The sequence below is a fragment of the Notamacropus eugenii genome, chromosome 3 (genome assembly GCF_028372415.1).
Source record: "Notamacropus eugenii isolate mMacEug1 chromosome 3, mMacEug1.pri_v2, whole genome shotgun sequence".
In the NCBI taxonomy this organism is placed as follows: Eukaryota; Metazoa; Chordata; class Mammalia; order Diprotodontia; family Macropodidae; genus Notamacropus; species Notamacropus eugenii.
In genome coordinates, this window is record NC_092874.1 from 427,653,267 (window position 1) to 427,675,316 (window position 22,050).

The 22,050-nt window shown below is 46.3% G+C and overlaps 1 protein-coding gene across 1 annotated transcript in view; it reads right to left on the reverse strand.

The window, feature by feature from the left end:
- Positions 1–22,050, reverse strand: part of PLXNA1 (plexin A1) — a 291,520-nt gene that overhangs the window by 74,034 nt on the left and 195,436 nt on the right. Inside the window, exons 11-15 of the mRNA XM_072598341.1 lie at positions 5,692–5,788; positions 5,248–5,438; positions 3,929–4,080; positions 2,070–2,190; positions 1,271–1,407 (exon numbers count right to left, since the gene is read on the reverse strand). Of these exons, the coding sequence (XP_072454442.1) occupies positions 1,271–1,407; positions 2,070–2,190; positions 3,929–4,080; positions 5,248–5,438; positions 5,692–5,788 (698 nt within the window). The remainder of the gene's footprint in view (positions 1–1,270; positions 1,408–2,069; positions 2,191–3,928; positions 4,081–5,247; positions 5,439–5,691; positions 5,789–22,050) is intronic.

Genomic DNA, 22,050 nt, shown 5'->3' on the forward strand with positions numbered 1-22,050 from the left:
GGGATGGATGTAAGAGAAGGCAGGATTTACCCAGGTGTTCCCTGATGGTCACAGTTTCCTTTGGTTTCTGTTCCTGCTGAGCCCCTCTCTCCTCCTCAAGATCTCCCTCTGCTATCAGTCTCTATTTTCCCTCTAAAGCACAGTGATATGGTAGGTATAATCCCCATTCAATTATCAAGTCAGAGGTCTGGAGAGTCTCTTTCTGTCTCTAGCCCTCCCTCAGTTTCCAGATTAGTCAAATGATGTGCTTGAATTGAATGATCCCTAAGGCCCCTTCTTTCTCTGTTCTATAATTCAATTGTGTAGACCCTCTGTCCTGGGCCTCTATTCTCTGCATTAAAAATCCTCCTTCCAATACTCATACGCACACACACACACTCACTCACACACTTATCCCTCACAGTAGGGCTGGGTTGTACAGAATCATTTCCACTCCCTCACCAAGGATAGAAAGGTTTCCAAGACACAAGAGTTGGAACACAAAAGGTCACCCCTCAGTTATTCAGTAAGGCAAATTCCCCATCATTCCCCTAAGCAACTGCAGGTAATCAAGGCTTAACTGTACCAACAGAGTACGCACAGAGAGGGAGGTGCCAGTATAGATACACACCCCTCCCAAACTGATGCCAGCATCTCTGTGCAGGCCCTGGGCTGCTGCAAACAGCAATGATTAGTGCTGATAACTGGTAATTACCGCAGGAAAATATTTAAAGAGCCGCTCCATTATCATCCCTAATCTAAAAATTATCCACTTCGCGTCTAGGGGCTTTTGTTAACATTTCTTTTTTTCTCTCTTAAAAAAAAAACACAAAAATTTAAATACTTTTTCCCCCAGATTCATTTTTCCTGGAAGAGAGTGACTGGGTTTGAGCCAATCCAAGAGCTGATTGTAACTGAAGTGTTCTCACAATCCCAAAGCCCTTCTCCATGTTGGGCTCCCTCAAGGCCGGTCTGTAAGAGACCCTGCCCCCTTCCCCTCGGCCTTGTCTGATGCCTCCTGGCATAGCCCTGCCTCCAGCCTTTCCTATCCCTAGCTGCCTCCCCTCCTCTATCCCTGGGGTTTCCATGGTAACCTTCCCCCTCCTCTGAGTTTCCATGGTGATAGCTCCCCTAACCCAGGTTCGACATGGCAGCTTTCCCCAACAAGAGCGTCTCTGTGGTTTCCATGACAGCCTTGAGGCCCACCCCCAACGTGCCCACATCAGTTGACTGCAGTTCCCCCTCCTGCCATCTCCCTACAGTGAGCCCCCATGCACACTCTTCAACGTACCAGGAGAAAGCGCAGGGCCTGCCCCCGATGGAGACAGCCACATCGCTGCCGGCATTCAGGTGATTTCCCTCAATACCAATCCAGGTACCCCCAGAGAGCGGACCTCGAGCAGGGGTCACCCGGTAAAAGGTGGGGGTCTGCAGAGAAAAGAACAAGATTAGGGAAGATTGCTGAGTGCTCTGGAAGGAGGGGCTGACCAGTGGGGGAGTAGGATACAACACCAAACCAAACCTCCAAGGTCCCAAGAATAATGACTGGAAACTGCCAGGCTGCACCACTTTGAGGAATGCTGTGTAGCCTGGAGAAGTCACTAAACACTGTAGGCTTCAAGTCTCCACAGTATGGAAATGGGTCTGTTCCTACTTGGATATTTTCCTTCCATACAGAACAGTAAATATACTGGAGAAAATATACCAGTCTGCACAAATACAAGGTAGGTTTATTTTTATTTCCCTGCCTAGTGAAACTCCAACTGAAAGAAAAAAATCGTAAGTAACTGGTTTCCGCCCCCATCAAGAACTCCAATATACTCCAGACAACATGCTGCGTCAGGGGAAGCATGGGGCTGCTGGCCACTCAACCTGGGCTCTGCTCAGCTCTGCTAAGAACAAACATGGTGACCAGGCCAGTCACCGCCCTCTCTGGACCTCTGATTTGAGACCAAGAAAATGAAGGGGATAACCTAGCCAATTTCTGAGATTCTTCCAAGCTCCCGCTACCTCTGTCGTTGTGTGGGGAACTCTGGTGGGGGAGCTAGGCTGGTCAACATCCAGGGGGAGGAAAGCAAGGAGTGTCTTACCACGAAGGTGAACCTCTTGGGAGACATAGCACGGTAGTGAGGGGAACAATCTCGTACGCACACCTCCACCAGGGCGTCATGAGCTCGGCCAAGGCTCGCATCTCCAATCTCACAGACAATCCTGGGGGAAGCCAAGGGGGTCACTGCTGTTAGCTCTCAGTGAGAGGAGTAGAGTGGGGGAAGGATGGAGGAGCTAGAGCCTGGGGGTGTGGACCTAAGCCAAGAAAGACCTTGGAGGGCATCAGGCCCAACCCCACTCATTTTACATATGGGAAGACTGAGGCCTGGAAGTTAAGTGACTTGTCATGGACACAAAGAAAGGAAGAAACAGCACCAGGATTGGAACCCAGGACCTCTGACTCCGTTCTCTCCATTTCACCCTGATGTGGTGGCCAGAAGAGGGATAGTATTGTCTTAGCTCAGGATGGAGAGGGCTAGAAAGGCCTTCTCTAGGATTACAGAGCCAGAAGGTCACTGAGTTCAATCCCTCTATTTTACAGATGAGGGAAGTAACCGGTTCTAAGGTCACACAGTGAGTGTCAGAGGAAGCTTTGAACACCTCCAACACAACACCCACTAGATCTTCTCGAGTATCCATCCTCTCCTGCGCTAACTCTTCGCAAACTAGGCCAATATCTTCTCAAGGAACATTACTCACCTTTTCAAGGTGCATTCTTTTCCCTATACCCAGGCCCCCAGTATGTTCACCCTTTATAAATAAAGCCAGCGAAAAACACTGTAAAGAGCAAGGGATTTTAAGTTTGAATCCTAGCTCACTCAAACAATAAGCATTTCTTTAGTGCCTACTGTGTGCCAGGCACAACAGCTTTACTATATATAATCTGGGTGACCTTAGACAAGTCACTTCACTTCTCTAGAAAACGACAGGGTTGGAAGAGATCCTATCTAAGCTATGTTCTAGCACGACAAATTCTCTGAGGCATAAAACGAGACGAGAATATCCTGGAGAATAACTCACATCCTGAGTTGGCTAACATTCTGAGCTCTAGTGGGATCCCAAGGGTCCCACATGAGGTGGTAGGAAAAAGGATCACTGACGAAATGGGCCTCCCACCCATGCCTCTGCCTAGGGTCTGCTCGGCCCATCAGCCTGCCCATCTAAAGCCACTGATCTCCACGGAAGGAATCCAGGTGCAGTAGAAATAATGAAGAATAATAGTACACAGTGACAGTGCCAACTCCCATTTCCACGCTGCTTCAGGGCCTACAAAGCCCCTTCTTCCAAAGGTAATGGAGATGGTCATCAGCTCAGCATTTTCAAGAGCTTACTACACAAAAAGTATGAAGGAAAGAGTGTCCTCCCTCAGAGGGCTCACATACTAACTGGGGAGACCACAGGCAAATACCTAGCTTTTATATACAATATAACTCACAAGATACATATGCTGTAAAGGGAAGGCATAAGTAGTTATATTCCCCATTTTACAGATTTGGAAGGTCCTCCCCATGGTCACCGAAGAGCAATTGGCAATCAGGACTCAAACCCAGGTCTTCTGACATATCTCCTGGTCTTTTTACTACCCCCAAGAAAGGCTCCTAAATTGGGAGTTAAGAGATCTGCCTTTTAATTCTAGTGCTTGTAGTAACTCACTGGACAAGTGATTTTAACTTCTCTGAGCCTCAATTTTCTCACCTGTAAAATGGACATAATATTTCTTGCCCTGCCTTCCTCACAGTTTAGGATGAGGAATAAATGAAAGAATGCATGTGGAAGCGTTTTGGGAAGGATAGAGTCTTCAATGAATGTGAGGGGCTGTTATTAATGATTAAATTCTGTTCCTCCCCAGGATGGCTCAGGGGCCTCCCTCCTCCCTCACCCATGCACTGCCCCCACTCACTGCTCGGCACTGATATATTCACTCTCGATGGGACTGCATATCACCTTCCCCACTCGCACACCCAACCTCACATCCTCGAACTTCAGACCGAGGTTCTCTCCGGTGATGGTGAGCCGAGTACCGCCTTGCCGAGGGCCAGTCTCTGGAGAAAGCTGAGAAGAAGCGTAAAGGAACGATGATATAGCGTTGCGGTGAGGCCAAGGCATTGGCAGAGCATGCTCATGTGACCACCTGAGGACTGGAGTTGGGTAATGGTGCCATAGGGGGAAAGGCTTCTCAGCTACATGCCAGCCACACTCAAACTACCAGTCAGCTTTAAGGCAGAAGACCTTGTACAAATGGGTTGAGGACCAAGATAGGCAATTGGATCATGTTTGGAAGGATGAGAGGCCCAGTGGGACACATGGTGGTCCAAGTATCCAGCAGAAATCTTGTCTCTTAGGAAGTCACTTATTTGCCCCAAATGGGTACCCTTGACTGAAAATGCATGTGGCAAAAAGGGATGACTTTCCCCTTGGAAATGCACCCCCAGTGAGAAGAGATAAAACCATTCTAGAGGGATGATAACTTTCCTTTTCCCCTCTGGTTTAACTACTGATGAGAGCTTCATTTGGGAAGTCAGACCTAGGTCCTTGAGCCTGTGCATGCCCATGGAACCTCAGGGGTGTTCCTGAAGTGCAGCAGACCCATTTTGTGACAAAAAAAAAAATCACACACCTGACCCAGGATTCCTAGGACATGTAGAGGTTCATGGTCATGTTACTAGAAAGGAGCAGGAGAGAGCAGGACTGATGGAAGCATCCCAATTCTCATCTTGTGAACAAGAGCACTTTGTTGGTAACAGATAGCCAGAGAAACAGGGTTAGCCTGTTTCCAGGGTTAAGGTCAGTCTATGGCCTGGATTAGAGGTCAGCTTGTGGTTAATGCTTGTGGTAGAATATGGTCAAAGAGTCAGGAGAATCTGTGGTCAACCTACAGCCATAGTTTGTGGAGGAACTATGACCAAAGAGATAGGGTGAGTCTGTGGTCAAGATTAGTGCCAGTCTCTGACTAAGACTAGTGGGTCAACCTGTGACCAGCATGAGAGGTCAGTGTCTAGTCAGGGATTGGAATTAGGGGAGAGAACAAGGCCAAGGTTAGGGCTTGACCATTGGCCATGGAACTAAGCAAATCCAATCGACCCTACAATTTCCTTTGCTCCATTCTCCCCTAGGATCTCCATGCCCCTTCCTTTCTTCATTATCCTCATCCTGGACCTTCACCCATAATCATGATTCCCATCTCCTTTCCCTCCCCTCTTTCTGGGACCCCTCTCCTACCTTGAGGATCTTAGGGTCTGCACAGCGGCTGTTACCGCTACTGGCATGCATCCAACCGATGTCCGGGGAGGGGCAGTGGTGGCGCAGGGAGCACCGCTTCTCGGCCAAGCACCAGCCGCACTCGAATCGAGGGTCTGCTTTGAGGCAGAGCCCACAGCTCTCTCGAAGAGCAGAACACTTATAAAGATGAGCTGAGGACCAGAAGAGGAAAAGCTGGGGTCAGGAGAGGACCTGTGCCTCCTCTCCTGAGACTGCTGAGGATGAGGGTGGGCAGGGTTGAGCTGGCTGGACTGACCCAACCCCTTCCATCCTTTCCAAATCAATCCCTTTCTTCTACTATCTCAGGGTCATTATAGGATTCTCCCACCAGTAACTCAAGCCATAGAGCGTGGAAGGGAGAACAAAGCCAAGTGGTCAGCTTGGGGTCCAGTCTCCTGCACTCACCTTGGATGTTCTGGGGGTTGTCAATGACAAAGTTGCCATTCCACACAACAGAGAGGTTGACAGGCAGGTCACTGATGTCATTCCCTTCATAGGTGTACTGTGGGAGGGGATAAAGAGAGCACCTGGTCAGGTAGAAGGGTGTCGAGGGGCTTCTCTGATGTCAGGGAAAAACTGTAATCTAGCAAAACACTCCTGAGACCCCCTGGGACAGTTCTGCATGATGAGGGTCATACAGCAATGTGTGGGGAAGGCTCTTGACACATGACTTCATCCCTGCACCCTGACCCACAGCTTTTTGATTCTCATCCAAACTGAGTTTTTTGGTGTCACTCCATACTCTGGCCCCTCCAGAGTCACCAATGTCTCTGTGACCTCAAGTCCACTCCAGTTTCAGACCAGGGGCAGTTCCCTTGCTCCGCAGCCTCTGCTCCAGTCAGGCTGACCACTGTGGCCAAGTTGGTGGCCCCACCTGTGAGCTTACAGGCTCAGCAGGGAGTGCACAGTCAGTGAATAAAAGACCCTCAACTTTCCCTAAAGCCAGGAGTTCATACAAGGGAGTTCGTGCATTTAAGCTTCCTTGACTCTGAACTCTGACCAGCAGCTGACCTACATACATAACTCTGCTGCAGTTGATCTGCCTGGCTTTGGATGACATCTATTCTCCTGCCCCTGCCTCCCACCTTGGACCTCACCCCACCCCTACAAGGATGACCCTTCCTGAAGTCAGGAGAATTTCTGCTGGCCCTGCCTGGGCCGGTGCCCAAGGTCAGACTCTGCACATGCCAGGTTCATCCAGACCCCCTCAGGGTCACATCACTGTTCCTGCTCTTGTGAAGGGCATCTGTGCTCATCAGTAGCTCCTGCCCCCTTTCCTAGTCTCCACCTCCTCTAGGAAGCTTTCCTGCCCACCCCAAGCCCCAGTGTTCTGCCACTCCGTCAGAAGGACACCGAATTCTGCTGTTCTTTCATTTTTTCATGGGTGTCAGTTTTGTGGGGAATTTCTCCAGAGAAGGAAGGTTTGGATTACTCCTTGTGACCTCTCAACTCTTAGACAAAGTTCACTGATGGTTCTCTACTGGCAAGGCAGCTCAGCTAAGCAATAGAGACCTAATTCTAGAGTCAGGAAGACCTGGGTTCAAAACCTATCCCAGACACTTACTTAACTGTGTTACCCTAGGCAAGTCACTGGGTCTCATTTTCCCTGTCTTTAGGTTAGACTCCGTGACTTCTAAAGTCCACTTCAGATCAAGATAAAAACCTCTTAAGCTTATGGCATAAAGTCCTGATTCTTTAGCCTGGCATTCAAGACCTTCCAAAACTGGTCCCAAAATAAAAGTCCAGTCTCATCTACACTGGCTCCCTCTCCCAGGAACACAGGAGTTCTCCCTGTTCCCCCAAAACAAACCTTATCTTCTCCCACAATGGTGCCTTTGCTCATAATTCTCTCTCTATGTCAAGATCTCCCTCCTCCTTCAAAACCTCAACATCACTTCCTCCATGAAAATTCTTCTCCTTCTTCTGTTCCCCCAGGACACTTGCCCCATTGGGCCAAACAAGGGAATCACCATTGGGATGGGTGCAGTTCTAGCAAATCAGGAATCAGGAAAATCCTCTTAGAAGAGGTGACCCGTAAAACAGGCCTCAAAGGAAGAAGGGAAGGCAAGGATGGAGAGCATTACAGGCCACAGACTGGACATGAAGGAAAATAAGAGAGACAGGGAATGATGGCAGAGATACAGAACTTAGCCTGCCCTCGGGGCACTTCCAGGCTAGCCACAGAGCAGCAATAATGGGAGTGGAGAACAGAGTACGATTAAGGGGGCCCAGAGAAGTTAGAGAAAGCTTCATGGAAATGCCCCAAGTTAAGCTGGGTCTTGAAGGACTTCCATACATAGAGATAGGAGGCAGAAGAGGGGAGTGGAGGTAGAGGTAGGGCAATGAGGTACAAACCAGATGTACGCTGAGTAGCCCAGTCTGACAGTGGCAGAAAACACGAGGTCTCAGTTTCCTCATCTGCACAATGAGGGAAATGGCTTAGCTGAGGAATTCTTACATATTTTTGCATCATGGACCCCAGGGGCAGCCTTGAAACTTATGGACCCCCTCTCAGACTAATGTTTTTAAATGCATAAAATAAAACTCAAGATTGCAAAGGAAACTAATTATATTGAAATATAATCCTCAAAATACAAAAAAAGAAAAAAGGAAAAACAACCCAGTTCACGTAGCCCAGGTTAAGAACTAGAGCTGGGATGGTCTCTAAGCTCTCTTCTGACATTCTAGGAATCGATTACACAGAAAACAAGTGAGAAAGCCTCATACTGAAAAAACTCAGGGCAGAGAAAAGCCAGAATGAGGGAGGACAGAGAGAAGAGGAGGAGGTGATCCACTCTGTCGGTGAAAAGAGTAGGTGAGGCCCAGTGAGGATACAGAAACATCGGACAGGGAGAAGGCCCCATTGGAAGGGGTTGGGAGTATCTTAACGGCCGGGTGGTGGGGAGAGGGTCGGAGGCCAAGTTGATCGATGGGCAGAGAAGGTTTCTAACTGAAACTGGCATTTCCAATTTGTACTCTGACACGTCTCATTTGGGGCCCAGGCCGAGCTGGGCATCATCCAGCCTGTGGCTGTCTAGAAAGCTTTCTTGCATCTCTTGGCTCTGGTTTCCCCCAGAAATGGACTGCATTAGGGGTGTGTGGGTGATGCAGGTAAGAAGCTTTTCCCCTTCTAACCCCTATGCAGGATTCTGAGTAGAGAGGGGTCATTTAGAGTCAGAGGACCCAAGTACAAATTTTCATGCTTTCATCTACCGTAGCCTGTTAAACCCTGGGTAAAGTGGTACCATGGTGCTCTGAGCACAGGCCCTCGAGTCAGGAAGAACCAACTTCAAATTCAGCCTCAGACATGTACTAGCTGTGTGACCCTGGGCAAGTCACTTAACCCTGTCTGCCTCAGTTTCTTCTTCTGTAAAATGAGGTAGAGAAAGAAATGGCACACATTCTAGTATCTCTGGCAAGAAAACACCAAGGAGGGTTATGAAGAGACAGACATGACTGAAAAATGACTCAACAGAAACAGCCACAAAGGCACTTAATCTTTCTTGGTTTCTGTTTCCTCCTACATCAGATGTAAAAGTTGGACTAGATCAGAGGTGTCAAACCCACAAACCTACAGAACCAGATTAAAAATATAACTGTGGAAAAGGTTTAACAGGACAAATAAAAATACAATACAACAGAGATAATGTAAATTTGTCATTTTCTAAGTCAATATGCAGCCTCCAGAAGGAATCCTTCCATCTGAATTGGACAAGATGGGACAAGATGACTTTGAAGGTCCCTTGAAGATTCAAATCTATGATCCCAGAATCTTCCCCATGGACAGAATAGTGAAATTCAACAGATGCAAATAGTGTGAAAGTGGTTCTAGCAGTGAAATTCAGCTACCTCACTGAGCCAAGGACCAGGTAGGCTGAATGAATGTACAGAATCAAAGTACCATTTTCAAGGGTTGTGAAGAAGCCTCTGTGGCCACCCAGTCTATGACCCTCAGGGTCTCTCCCTGTTTCCCTACACACACCCTCTACTCTAGCCTAGTCTCCTAGGTTTCTTCACTACTCAATATCTACACATGCAGCTTTCTCCAGGACCCAGCCCTCAGGTCACATATCCCAGGCTGAAGCCTCCCACAGACACCCCAGGCCTCCCTCCTCCACCCCTAGTTGTGATCACATCCTCTCCAGGGCTCATGCAGGATGCCAACCACCTATGCATCCCTTAAACAGCCACTACCATTCACACCTTCACAATGTGTGAAAACACCCAAGCCCTCTCATGTCCAGCACCCACATCTACCTTTCTTACACACTCACATCACACACATTTTCTCTTACACACATTCTCTATACACAAGCTTATGCCTATAAACACTCACACGTGTATTCATTTGACAAAATCATTATTTGTTAAGCACCTACTATGTGTATTACATTAGATCGTGATCTCTTTGAGAGAAATGATTGTTTTTCGCCTTTCTTTGAATTCTTAGCGACTAGAAAAGAATCTGGCACAAAAGCACATGTGCAGAATGTGTTTGTGGACTGACTACAAAGCTCTCCTTGTATGAGGCGCTGTATGACATCTCACATTTGTTCTATCAGAGTGCATATATTTTGTCTCAACTCCACGCACATTAGTATTCTATTTCCTATCTTGTCCAACCTTCCTCTCCACACCAGCATTTCACTTTGTTGCCTTCACTCCATCGCATGCACACATGTATGAACACATGTCCACGTGTACATATGCATGCACACACATACTCACTCCACAAATACTTTTCCCTCATTCATTCAAAAAGCATTTATTTATTATTACCTGCTCCCCAGCGCTGTGGTGGGGGACAAAATGAGACTTTGCTCTAAAGCACTCTGTGGCTGCTAGGTATTATTTTTACCATTATTATTTATGGATCTATTATGGGAGAGGCGCTATTAAATGCTAATGAGAAAAGGGGAAAAAAAAACAAGGAAGTTCCTGCCCTCAAGAAGCTTACATTGTATCACAAAGGAGATGGGGAAAGAGTATATCTGCAGAGAACTAAATTCAAAATATGGATAAAGCCATCATATACATAATTATATAAATAGAATTCATCAATTTATTTATATATAAAAATTATATGAATAATTACATAAATAAAGTCATTCTAATAAATAACCTGGAAGGAACGATATGTACATTCTCTTATTCACCATTCATAGATATACACTCACATCTGCATATATAAGTATGTAGACTGTCTTTCCCAGTCTACATATACCAATACACACTCATATATACCCATTCCCTTTATAAACATTCTGGTGTGTACATACACACATACACACACACACAGACACGCAGTATTACATAGAGGAAGAACACTCTCAGCTGTTAGTGTCATCTCCCCCCCTCCTCCCCCTTCCCTGCAAGTTCCCTTGTATCCGTTTGGCATCCAGCTTGTGTACATCTATGGATGTACTTGGTATCTCCCCTGGGAATGGATCCCCCAGCAGAGGTGAAGGGAGAATAGGACCAGTAGTGGCTGCTGGGGGAGCCCCAGGGTACTTCCTTTGTCCTCTCTTAGCCTCAGCTCCCCCATCTGTCAAATGGGATTATTAATAACACACACTTCCTAAGGTCTTTGGAAGTTCCAATGAGACCAGATCACAGATGTATAGAAATCAAGTGTTTGGGGAGCCTCTAAGAGTCAGGCCTTATGTTTCCTAATGACAGCACCAACCTGGAGGGGCCATTGCAAGGATCACAGGGCACATTTGTAAAGCACTTAGCACAGTACCTGGCATATAATAGATGCTTAATAAAGGCTTCTTCCTTTCCCCTTCCCCAGCGTCAACATCAGCTTTCCATACCTCATCAGACTTGCACTAAACACATTTCCCTTCTCTGTCTCCCTTTCCTTTCTCACTCCCTCCCTTCCACTTTCTCCTTCCTATCTCTCTCCCCTCTCTCTTCCCTCCTTCCCTTCCTCTCTCCCTCTCCCTTCTCTCTCTCACACACACACACCCTTCTCTCCAGCACCGGCTCCACAGATGCCCTGCTGGCTCCTGCACTCAGGTGAGCTCTCCCTCCCCCCGCGGCACCCCTCTAGCTCGGGAGCTGCTACAGCTGCGTCCTATTTTTCTGTAGCTGATGACCTCAACCCCTTTCCAGCACTTCGGGGACTGAAGTAATGTGCATCGCGTCTCGCTGGGGTTGGACTGCAATTCATCATTATTTTATCTGCAGGAATTTAATTGGATCCTATCAAACTCTCCTGATACTCCCTCTTCACTTTAAACACTGCTGCAGGAAAGATAAATGCGGCCCGGCCAGGAGAAAGAGAGCTTGAGGAGTGAGGGTGAGGACGCAGTGCCGAAGAAGTCAGGGAGACTGGGGCGCGGGGGTCTCAGTGCCTGGTGCCTGACTGTGTAATGAGGACTTGTGTGCTCCGGCAGGGAGGGGCTTGATTTATGTGGCCTGGAAGCCCTCGGCAGCCACAGGAGGGGCGGCGCTGGACAGCGCCCTGCCACAGGGCTCCCTGCTCCTCCGGGCTTTGGGGCTTTCCTGGTCTCTCTCTTCCTTTCGGAGAACGGTGCTCCCAGGGCTGCCCTGCGCCCTGCGCGCCAGGAATGGAAGCACCTTGGCGAGGCTGAGGGCAGACAACAGGGGGCAGGCCAGCCCCAGAGATGCTCCCCAATCAAGTCGAGCCTCCACATCCCTAGAGGGGTTTGTCTGACGGCTCCCTCACCAGGCCCTGGTAAGGCAGGGAACCCGCTAAGCTAGCACATGCCTCCCTCGCTCACTTGGAGAGGCTTCTAAGGCAGCCAGAGTCCTCCCAACGGTTCTGAGAGGCAGGCAGTAACAGTGTCACCATTTTACAGGCCAAGAAACTAAGGCACTGAGACCTCCTGATGGTTGTTAAGATGGGCTCTTCCTATCCCCCTGACTCAGAGAGAGGGGTGCAGGTGAAGGGGAAGCCAAATCAAAGACTTGCAGAATGAGAGCTGTGAGCAGCCTTACTAGTCATCTTGTCTAAACTCTCCTCACTCCAATTCATCTTAGCAACTGAGGCCCAGAGAAATTAACTATCCACCACACCACGTATCAGGCCTAACATCTTACTAATGTGGAAACTGAGGCCCATGGGAGCAAGGTTACATAGGAATTAAACAGCAAAGTCATACAGCAGGGAGTCAGGTAGACCTCTGAGTTCAAATTCAGCGTCAGTGGCTTCCTGAGTCACCCTGGGGTAGGTCATTTAATCTCTACCTCAGTCTCCTCATCTATAAAATGGGATGACCACAGCATCCATCTCCCAGGGCTGTGGTGAGGATAACCTTAAAGTGCCATATTATGTTAGTTGTTACTGTTAATCATTCAATCACAATTTGAACCTAGGATCTCCGACTCCAACTCCAGCACTATTTCCACTGTTGCACAGTCAAGAGGGAGAGAATGCACCTGTTGGAGGCCAGATTAAATCCAAGCAGGCATAAGCTTCCCCAGGGCAGGGACTGCCTTTTGCTTCTTTTTACATCTGTAGCACTTTGTACAGTGCCTGGAATGCAGTAGGTGCTAATTAAATGTTTATCAATGGATTGACTGATTGAAGGGCTGCGCAAGGCAAATGGTCCAAGATCCAGGAAGACATGAAAAGTGAAGAGGCCGGTCAGAAGAGGCATGGGGAGGACCCGAGAGGGCAGACACACAGGCAGCCATGACTAGCAGGAGGTTTCCCAGGAGACACTTGTGCTGCGGAGAGTCCAAGCCCATGGCCAGGCCAGTGGGGGTGAAAGGGAAGTTGGCTGTATCTGATCAGAGCCAGGGCATGGGGAGGAAAGAGGGGAACAGATCCAGACACGCACAGAGCATTGTACCACCTGGCTGGAAAGAGCCGTGGATTGAGAATCCTGAGACCTGGCTCTCAGGTCCAGCCTTCCCACCAGGTGGGCTAAACATAGTTCCTGGCACACAGTAGATGCTTAATTCAAGGCTGCCTGAGACTCCAGGCACACCTTTTCTCAATTTCCTCATCTGTCAAATGAAGGGGTTTGGCTGGTCAGTCTTCCAAGTCCCTGTGACCCAGAACCTTCTGCTGGTTTTTAGCTCCATCTTTCCTTTTCTCACCTGGGGAGCCCTGGGTGAGAAGGAGTCAAAGATTGTTCGCTAGGGTCACTGGTGTATCTTGGTACATACGGCGTGTCTGGAAAGTGAGTTCAAATCCTGCCTCAGCTAGTTTGGGACCCTGGACAAATCACTTAACCTCTGATTTCCTCAGCTTACTCATCTATAAAATGAGGGCGACAGTAATAGCACCCATCTCTCAGGGATATTGTTGGATTAAAATCTATGGAATATATGTAATTAATGACATGTATAAAGTACTTTATTTGCCTTAAAGTTCCAGATAAACATTAGTCGTTGTTATTTCCACTGTCCCACAATGCCTCTGTAAACATCTGCTAAATCACTAAAAAAAATTAAGATGGTTTGGATTTTTTTTTTAAACTACAAGCTTCTGACTACCTTGCTCTTATGGCAGCTGCTACGTGGTGCGTTGGATAGATGCTGGACCTAAAGTCAGAAAGACTCTCACCTTCCTGAGTTTAAATCTGGCCTCATTTTCCAGCTGTGTCACCCTGGGCAAGTCACTTAACTCTATTTACCTCAGTTTTCTCATCTGCAAAATGAGCTAGAAAAGGAAATGGCAAACCACTCTCTGCCAGAAAAACCCTAAATGGGGTCCAACTGAAATGACCAAACAATGTCACCACTCCTGAACTTAAAATTTTTAAAAAGCTTTTAAAAAATTAGTTTTCATATACTTTAAGCCCTGAAAGTCTTTTCTCTGTAGTGCTTGGGGAACCCCCAATTAGATGATGGAAAGGTCTACTCCCACTCAGGGTAGGATCTACATGTGGGCAGGTCATGGGCACAACCACATTGATCAGAGGCACTCCATTTGGCCAGCCCCATCAGGTACGCAGTACCAACGCTGCCTGGGACTCTAGGCACACTCTTTTTTGATTTCCCCAGGAATGGAGGTGTTCTCCATAACTCAGTCTTCCAGATAATCCTGTTGGATAGCAAAACCTGTTTTCTTTGAATCACTGCTAATAAAAACCATTCTCTAATCCTGGCTACACAGGACAAAAGTCATCTTTTTTCCAAGGGGTCCCTGTTTCCATTTGGCTGGAAGCTACCTCACCAGCCTTGGCCCTCCCTTTCGCACCCCCATTTTCCAGCCAAATGAGGGCCCTGGCTCCCTCCCCTCATGCCTCCCCTGTCTGTAATAAGCTCCCTCGTCAACAGTGCCGAACGAAAACATAGCTCCCTTCAAGGCTCAGCTCAGGTAACACCTCCTCCAGGAAGTCTTCTCATACCCCATCCAGGTGTTAATAGTTTTTCTCTCCTTCTGCAAATTATCTCATGCTTAGTGATTTATTTGCACACCATTCCTCACTAAGCATCATGGAAAGATGTATTCAGAAAAAAAGTATTTGGAAATCCGGAGGACCTGGATTCAAATCCTAGTTTAGCCACTTGCTCCTCCTGGTATGGTCTTGGGCAAATCACTTGACCTCTATAGACTTCAAATTCTTCGGCTCAGAATTAAGAGGGTTGGACTCATGTCTACAGTGGAATCTGACTAATCTGTGCTCCTGTGACTCTCCCTCCCTCTCCTATGTGTGTTTGTCTCAGTAACTCCAGTGCCTAGCACACAGTGGGTACTCCAGAAAGATATGTTGGATTGAATTTAACCAAATCTCTGGGCAAGGGATATGGCCAATGAGATGATGGTGATGATGATGATGATTGATGATGATGATGATTTTAAGGTGTGAAAAGTGTTCTGCATTTGTTGTTTGGTCGTTTCTGACTCTTTGTGACCCATTTGGGGTTTTCTTATTAAAGAAACTAGAGAGGTTTGACATTTCCTTCTCCAGCTTATTTTACAGCAGGATGAAGTAACTTGCCCAGCATAACAGGGTCACGCAACCAGAAAGTGTCTGGGGCTGGATTTGAACCTCAGGTCTTCCTGACTCCAGGTCTGGTACTTGCATAAGTTATGTCATCCGATCCTTACAATAACTCTGGGACATGAGTACTAGGATCATCCCAGTTTTACAGATAAGGAAACAGGCTGAGAGAGGTTAAATGACTCGGCCAGGGTCACACCATTAGTAACGCCTGGGGTGGAAGCTGAACTGACTCCAAGTCAGCACTCTTACCTACCATGACACTTCTCTCTCTTATCCTCAAATACCTGGCTTCTTCCAGCTCTGCGGCCAATGAAAGAAGATCTCAGTGACCAGAGGTGCTCTTACAACCTTGCTCTAGAAATCCAGGCCCTTATCACCATCTCTTCCATTCCCTGACTATGTGATCTTGAATGGCTCCAATAATTCTGGGTCCTCTCTAAAATGAGAGAGTGTGATTTGATAATATCCTCCAAAAAAATCTCCTTTCTCCGCTACAGGGGAAAGAGCCCAGGGCCTGGGTTCAAATTCAAGTTATGCCACTTCCAATCCATGTGAGCTTGAACCAAGCACACTCTTTGGACCTCACTTTCCTTATTTGTAAAATGACTATACAGACTCTGTCCAGCACCTGATCTACGACCCTATGACCAAGTGATTATAAGGGCTTTTTCTGTCTCTAAGTGAATGACTAGCCTTCAAGATTCTAGGACTCCATCCCAGTGCTGACACTCTGTTCTAAGGTTCTTCCCAGCTCCAACATTTTGGATTTCCAAGGTTTCTTTCAAGTCTAAGTATTGATTTTATGGTTCTAGACAGTAAGTGACCCTTGGATCAAAGATCATTGATTTAGAGTCAGAAGAGTCCTCGGAGGTGACCTACCATGATCCAGAGTACAGCCAGAACCAGATTAGAATGCAATTGTGAAACATTTAATAAGAAACTTAATATACAATAAAAGATGGATAATGTTAATCTGTGGTTTTCTAAGTCAATATGCAAGGCAGGGATTCTTATGTACAATTTGCTGACCCCAGTTTCTTTCAATTTGACACCACTGATGTAGTACAGCCTTCTCATTTTTATAGGTAAGAAAACAAGCCTGTAATGACTGAATGACCTATCTAAGGTCCCTCTGATAGCATGTATGCAATCCTGCATGTGCACGTATGTGCAAACACACTCATTCCAATAATTCTTGGTCTTGCCTGACACCTTTGTAAAATTTAATGTAAAATAAATATCTACCCATCAAGCTATGTTCTCTTATTCTGTGAACAGTGCTGAGAGATGCTCCTGCAGAAAGCACACCCATTTCTCTGTTTCACAGGCGTCTACTAAGCAGACCTTTCTATTAGCCCACACTCCTCCGTGTCTACGCACAATGATAACTGACATTCATAATGACGGCCTGAAGGCTCCAAAAGAAGCTGAAGTGTCTTTTGAATCATCAAAGAAAGATTCAATTAGGCTCCATGTAGTTTCACTGTTAAAGAGTGTTTTATTATATTCTAATTCTTGGAAAATGGGTAATCCACGCATGGTACCTTTCTAATAATCAGAATCTTAGATTAGCCAGAACACTGTATTCTTTGATTCAGCCAAAGAACTGAGCATTTTGCTAGGGATGTCTGTTCCAGCAGAAAATAGCTGTTCAGATAAGGATGAGGGCAAATCTAGGAGACCTGCCACACTCCATCCCCACAGCCATGGGGGTCACTCTTCAACCCAGGGTACTGTCTAAATCAGAAAAAAATAATAATCACTCTTATCTGTAAAGCGAGTTAAATTACTTGGGGGCACTTTCATATCCATAATCTAACTGGATTCTTGTACTTATCTTGAGAGATGAGTAAGAAAGGGACCCATTCTGTAGATGAGGAAGCCTGAGTTTCTCATCCTCTTCAAACAGCCTCCTCTACCCCAGAAAAGTCATTTTTAAAAAAGGCCCTTTATGTACCAAAATATGTCCAGCAGTATATTTTGTGGTAGTTGAGAACTGGGAATGAAGTGGATTCCCCCCCAGCTGGGGAATGAATGAACAAACTACATTCTGGTGAAAATGCAGTAAGGAAGAATGAACAGGAGTGTTTCAGAGAAACATGGAAGATTTACATGAACTGATACAAGGGGACGTAAAGAGAAGCAGGAGAACCACAGAAGCAGCAACAACAATTCCAAGTTCAGAACTTTTACCACTGCCCAAGACTGCCCACCCCCCACCTTATCAATGGCTTTGATTGCATGTTTTTCTTTGTTACAAGGGAGGGCTGGTGGGGGGAAAGTAGGTGGGGAAATGGGGAGAGAGAGGTCCACAAGTGACTGATGTACAAATTAACAATGTCTACAATAATGGGAATGAGGAGATCACCATAAAAGAAGCAAAGTTCTAAACAATTAGAATAACCAACTGTGGTCCAAGAGAATAGGTAATGAAATATACAGAGAGGTGGGTGACATGAGGCTGGAATGTTGCACACACTGTGTTCTTGCTAAACCATTTTTATCTTTGTTACAAGGAAGGATTCAAGGAATTTGGGTAAGGGTCTGTATCTGGAAACGGCTGTGATTTTTTTTTTTTTTTGGTAACAATACAATTTTTTTAAAAATTGTGTTCTACCAACAAATGTTGAAGATGTGGGAGAGTTGGAACACTAATTCATTGTTGGTGGAGCTGTGAGCTGATCCAACCATTCTGGAGAGCAATTTGGAACTATGCCCAAAGGGCTACAAAAATGTGCATGCCCTTTGACCCAGCAATATCGCTTCTAGGACTGTATCCCAAAGGCATTATAAAAATGGGAAAGGGTCTCACATGTACAAAATTATTTATAGCAGCTCTCTTTGTGGTGGCCAAAAACTGGAAATCAAGGAGATGCCCATCAATTGGGGAATGGCTAAACAAATTGTGGTATATGACTGTAATGGAATACTATTGTGCTATAAGAAATGATGAACAGGAAGACTTCAGAGAGGCCTATATGAACTGATGCTGAGTGAAAGGAGCAGAACCAGGAAAACTTTGTTCACAGCAACAACCACAGTGTGTGAAGAATTTTTCTGGTAGACTTAGTCCTTCACAGCAATGCAAGGACCTAAAAAATTCCCAAAGGACTCTTGAGGCATAACGCCTTCCACATCCAGAGAAAGAACTATGGAATTGGATCGCTGAATGAAACAGACCATTTTCTCTTGTGTTTTGTTTTGTTTTATGGTTTCTCCCATTCATTTTAATTCTTCTATGCAACATGACTAAGGTGAAAATGTATTGAATAGGAATGTATGTGTAGAACCTATACAAGATTGCACACTGTCTTGGGAGAGAGTGAGGAGGGAGGAAGAAAGGAGGGGGAGGGAGGGGAAAAAATCTAAGATATGTGGAAGTGATTGCAGAAAACTGAGAACAAATAAAATAATTTAAAAAACTTTTAATTATGTTCTATGTTCCTAACTAAGCACTTGTATGAATTTCATTTCCCCACACAAACTCCTTTAAGATCTGAGCATAAAAGCCCTAGAACACAGGGACTTGGAGGTGGGCAATGAAGGTATTAAACCATTATTTCAGAGATTGAAAAACAGGCTCACAGAGTGGCAGACTTGCCCAAGAATATGCATGGAGTCAAGGGCAGAGTTCAAATTTGAGCACCAAGAGCTTCTTCTTAGGTGAGGGTCTCATGATTCCATCAGTGTGGGGACTCCCTCCACCAACATGTCTGTAACATAAAGTCTTAGAGAATTGTCTTAGGCTTCAGAAGTTAAATGTCTTGCTCGTGGTCACAGAGGGAAAATCTGAACCCAAGTCCAGCACAGTGAGCCCACCACACCACACAGTTTCCCTTATCTATCATGTCTCAGCCAAAACAGGCCATTGAACTACACCTCTCTGAAGGCATGAACAATACTCAGGGTCAGGGAGCCACTTACCTCTCCATTTCAGGGGTAACTGTCCCCAGACTCTGGCACTAGAATGTTTGAGAGGCTACCCCAGTGAAGGTATTGCCCCCTGGCTTTCTGCAGGGGACATTTCCCAGAAGGACCAAAGGGATTGGGGCTTTCTTTTTTTTCTTTCTTTCTTTATCCAAAGCTCAAAAAATCCAGGTCTCTGATTTACACTTTAACAGGAAAGGTGTTACCCCGCTATCAATAAACATTTGCTGACCTAAATGACTAAATAATTGATCATAAAGAAGTACTAAGTACCTTGTATCTCATTAGAAGAGCATCTGCAGTGTTGACTGAGCCAGCAGGGGGTTCCTAACTTTTTTTCCCTGCTATTCATTGGCTTGCTTTATTAGGTGTGTATAACCCCAGCTAAGGAAAAATATGCAAACAGAGGTAGACCCATATTTAATGCTGGGCCAGCTTCCCCCTTAAACCATCTCCCTCCAGCTAAAAGAAGTTATCATGAAAACAAGAGTTTTTTCACTCCTTGAATTCCCTGCCTTGGTCCTAGGAAGGAGAATAAAATCATCCAGAGTTCTAGAATTGACCCAAGCAGAGCTGATCCCCAAGTTCTCATTTTACATAGGAAGAAACTGAAGCCCCAGATGGGCAAGTAACTTGCTCCAGGGTCCTATGGTCAGTAAGTGATAGAGACAAGAAAAGAAGCAAGATTTCCTGCCTTGGGGCAATCCTCTTCTCATTGTAGCACCCTACTTTGGGGGGATGGGGAGATAGTCTCCCAGCTAACAAGAATTAGCCACTTGAAGCCAGAAGGAGACTTAATTACCACCTCACCCAATACGGAGTCCACTTCTAAGGTCTGTCTCACCCTATCCTGTTTTCATAGATATGGTCATGGAGTCAACCCCTTGTTCATAGAGACAGGGACTGGGACAGGGGAGAAATGCTGTGCCATTGTAGGCTGGCATTTACTCTGCCACCAAGAGTCACCTAGAACACCAAAAGGTTGTGACCTGCCTGCCACCACACAGACAGTACATATGTCAAAGACAGGATGGGAAACCAGGCTTTCCTAGTGTCCCAGGCCAACTCTCCATGAGAGGCAATATGTGGCAATACCACACTTTATAACTAAGTTATGCAGATCCTTATGTACAGATATGTGGCCCTCATTTACTGACACTATTTTATTAGCCCATGTGCTCATGTGTTCATATGTGTTCATATTAGCCCTGTGTTCATTAGTCAAGCTCTTTCCCCTCACAATGGCTGAATTCCATTCCCTTCTCTTGTACTCACTTCAAGTGAATAGGTGTGTGATTAGGTGACAATTAGAGCCAATCTGGTGATCCCAATGGGACTTCAAAGCTCATTTCTGCCACTTTACTACCCATAGGACTGTGGGCAAAAGCACTTATCCTCTATGGACCTCAGTTTCTTCATTGGTAAATCAAAGGGGGTCAGACTCAATGACCTCTGAGGTCCCTCCTCACTCAAAATCTCTGATCCTGTGATCTCTAGGCCCCAGGTTTCTCCTCTGTAAAATGTAGGGTCTGGACTTGAAGGTCTCTAAGGTACCTTTGGGCACCAAGATTCATGCATCCATGTAAGCACAGAACAGAAAGCAGACAGAGAGAGAGACAGAGACAGAGACAGAGACAGAGAGAGACAGAGAGAGAGACAGAGAGAGAGAGAGGCAGAGACAGAGAGAGAGACAGAGAGAGAGAGAGGCAGAGGAAGTGGGGAAAAAAGAAAGAATGAAAGAATGGAAGGAAGGGAAAGAAAAAGAAAAAGAAAAAAGGGAGAAAGAAAAAGAGAAAGACTGCCCCAGCTTGTTCCTACTGTTAGCTCATTAAGAATTTACAGATGGTAGAGATTCGTCTTGTTCTCTCTTCTCTTTCTGTAAGACCAGAAAATCAAGATTGGTCCTCCTTGTTTTCTTGCCTTGACTTGTATGCCCCGAGCCCCACTCCTTGATTTCTAGAGAATCCTGGGTCTGGTCTTCCTACCTAACCTTGCCCTTTAGGTTTGGGGTCACCAGAATCTCCAGATGGTGCTGACAATGACCAGGAAACTCACAGTACCTTGATCCTCTGTCCCCCTGGAAGAGCCCCAGGGATTGACCTGGGCATATGCCCCAAGGGGAAGCAAAGGCCTGACACACAAACAGCTATCCAGCAAAAGAAGGTGGGGGTCTTTTGACTAGAGCCCCGCTGGCTTAGATTCTTGACTCAAAGATTGTCCTCACCTTCGATTTGTGTTTGCACCTAACACCTCTAACTCCTGGAAGACCTTCCATGGGGGCCTCATGTGACCACAGCCCTAAAATTTCAAGTTACAGAACCAGGATTTGAACCCAGGTCTCCTGACTCCTGGATGAGAGTTCTTTCCATGTGACTCCATTATGAGCTTGCCAGGACTCAGAATCGCAGAATCTGAGTGGGAAAGAACTCCCAAGTTCACCTAGACCAGTCCTCATCTGAGCAAGAATCTTCTCTAAAGCGTTCATGACAGTTACCCAGCCTCTGCTTGGAGAATTCAGAGAAAAGCTTACTGACTGCAGTTTGACTCTGCAGCGCTCAGTCAGGGGCACCAATTTGTCTCTCCCTTTAGGACAAAGCAGAATAGAGTGAATCCTTCTTCCATGCAACAATTCTTCCAATTCTTAAAGACAGTCTACTCCTTACCAAAGCTGGCATACTGAGTCCTTTCAACTGTCAGGGTATCCCAATCCTCTCATCCTCCTGGTCATTCTTAAGCTGTTCATGAGCCAAATGCTGACACAGAACAAGAAGCCCAGGAATAGGTCAGACCTAAAACCTCGGAGGGATCCAGGGGCTTCTGGGACTGACCTGGGCAAGAGGCTTGGCACACAGGCAAACAGCCATCCACCAAAGGAGCACGTGGTCATTTGGCCAAGGGCCTGGACATT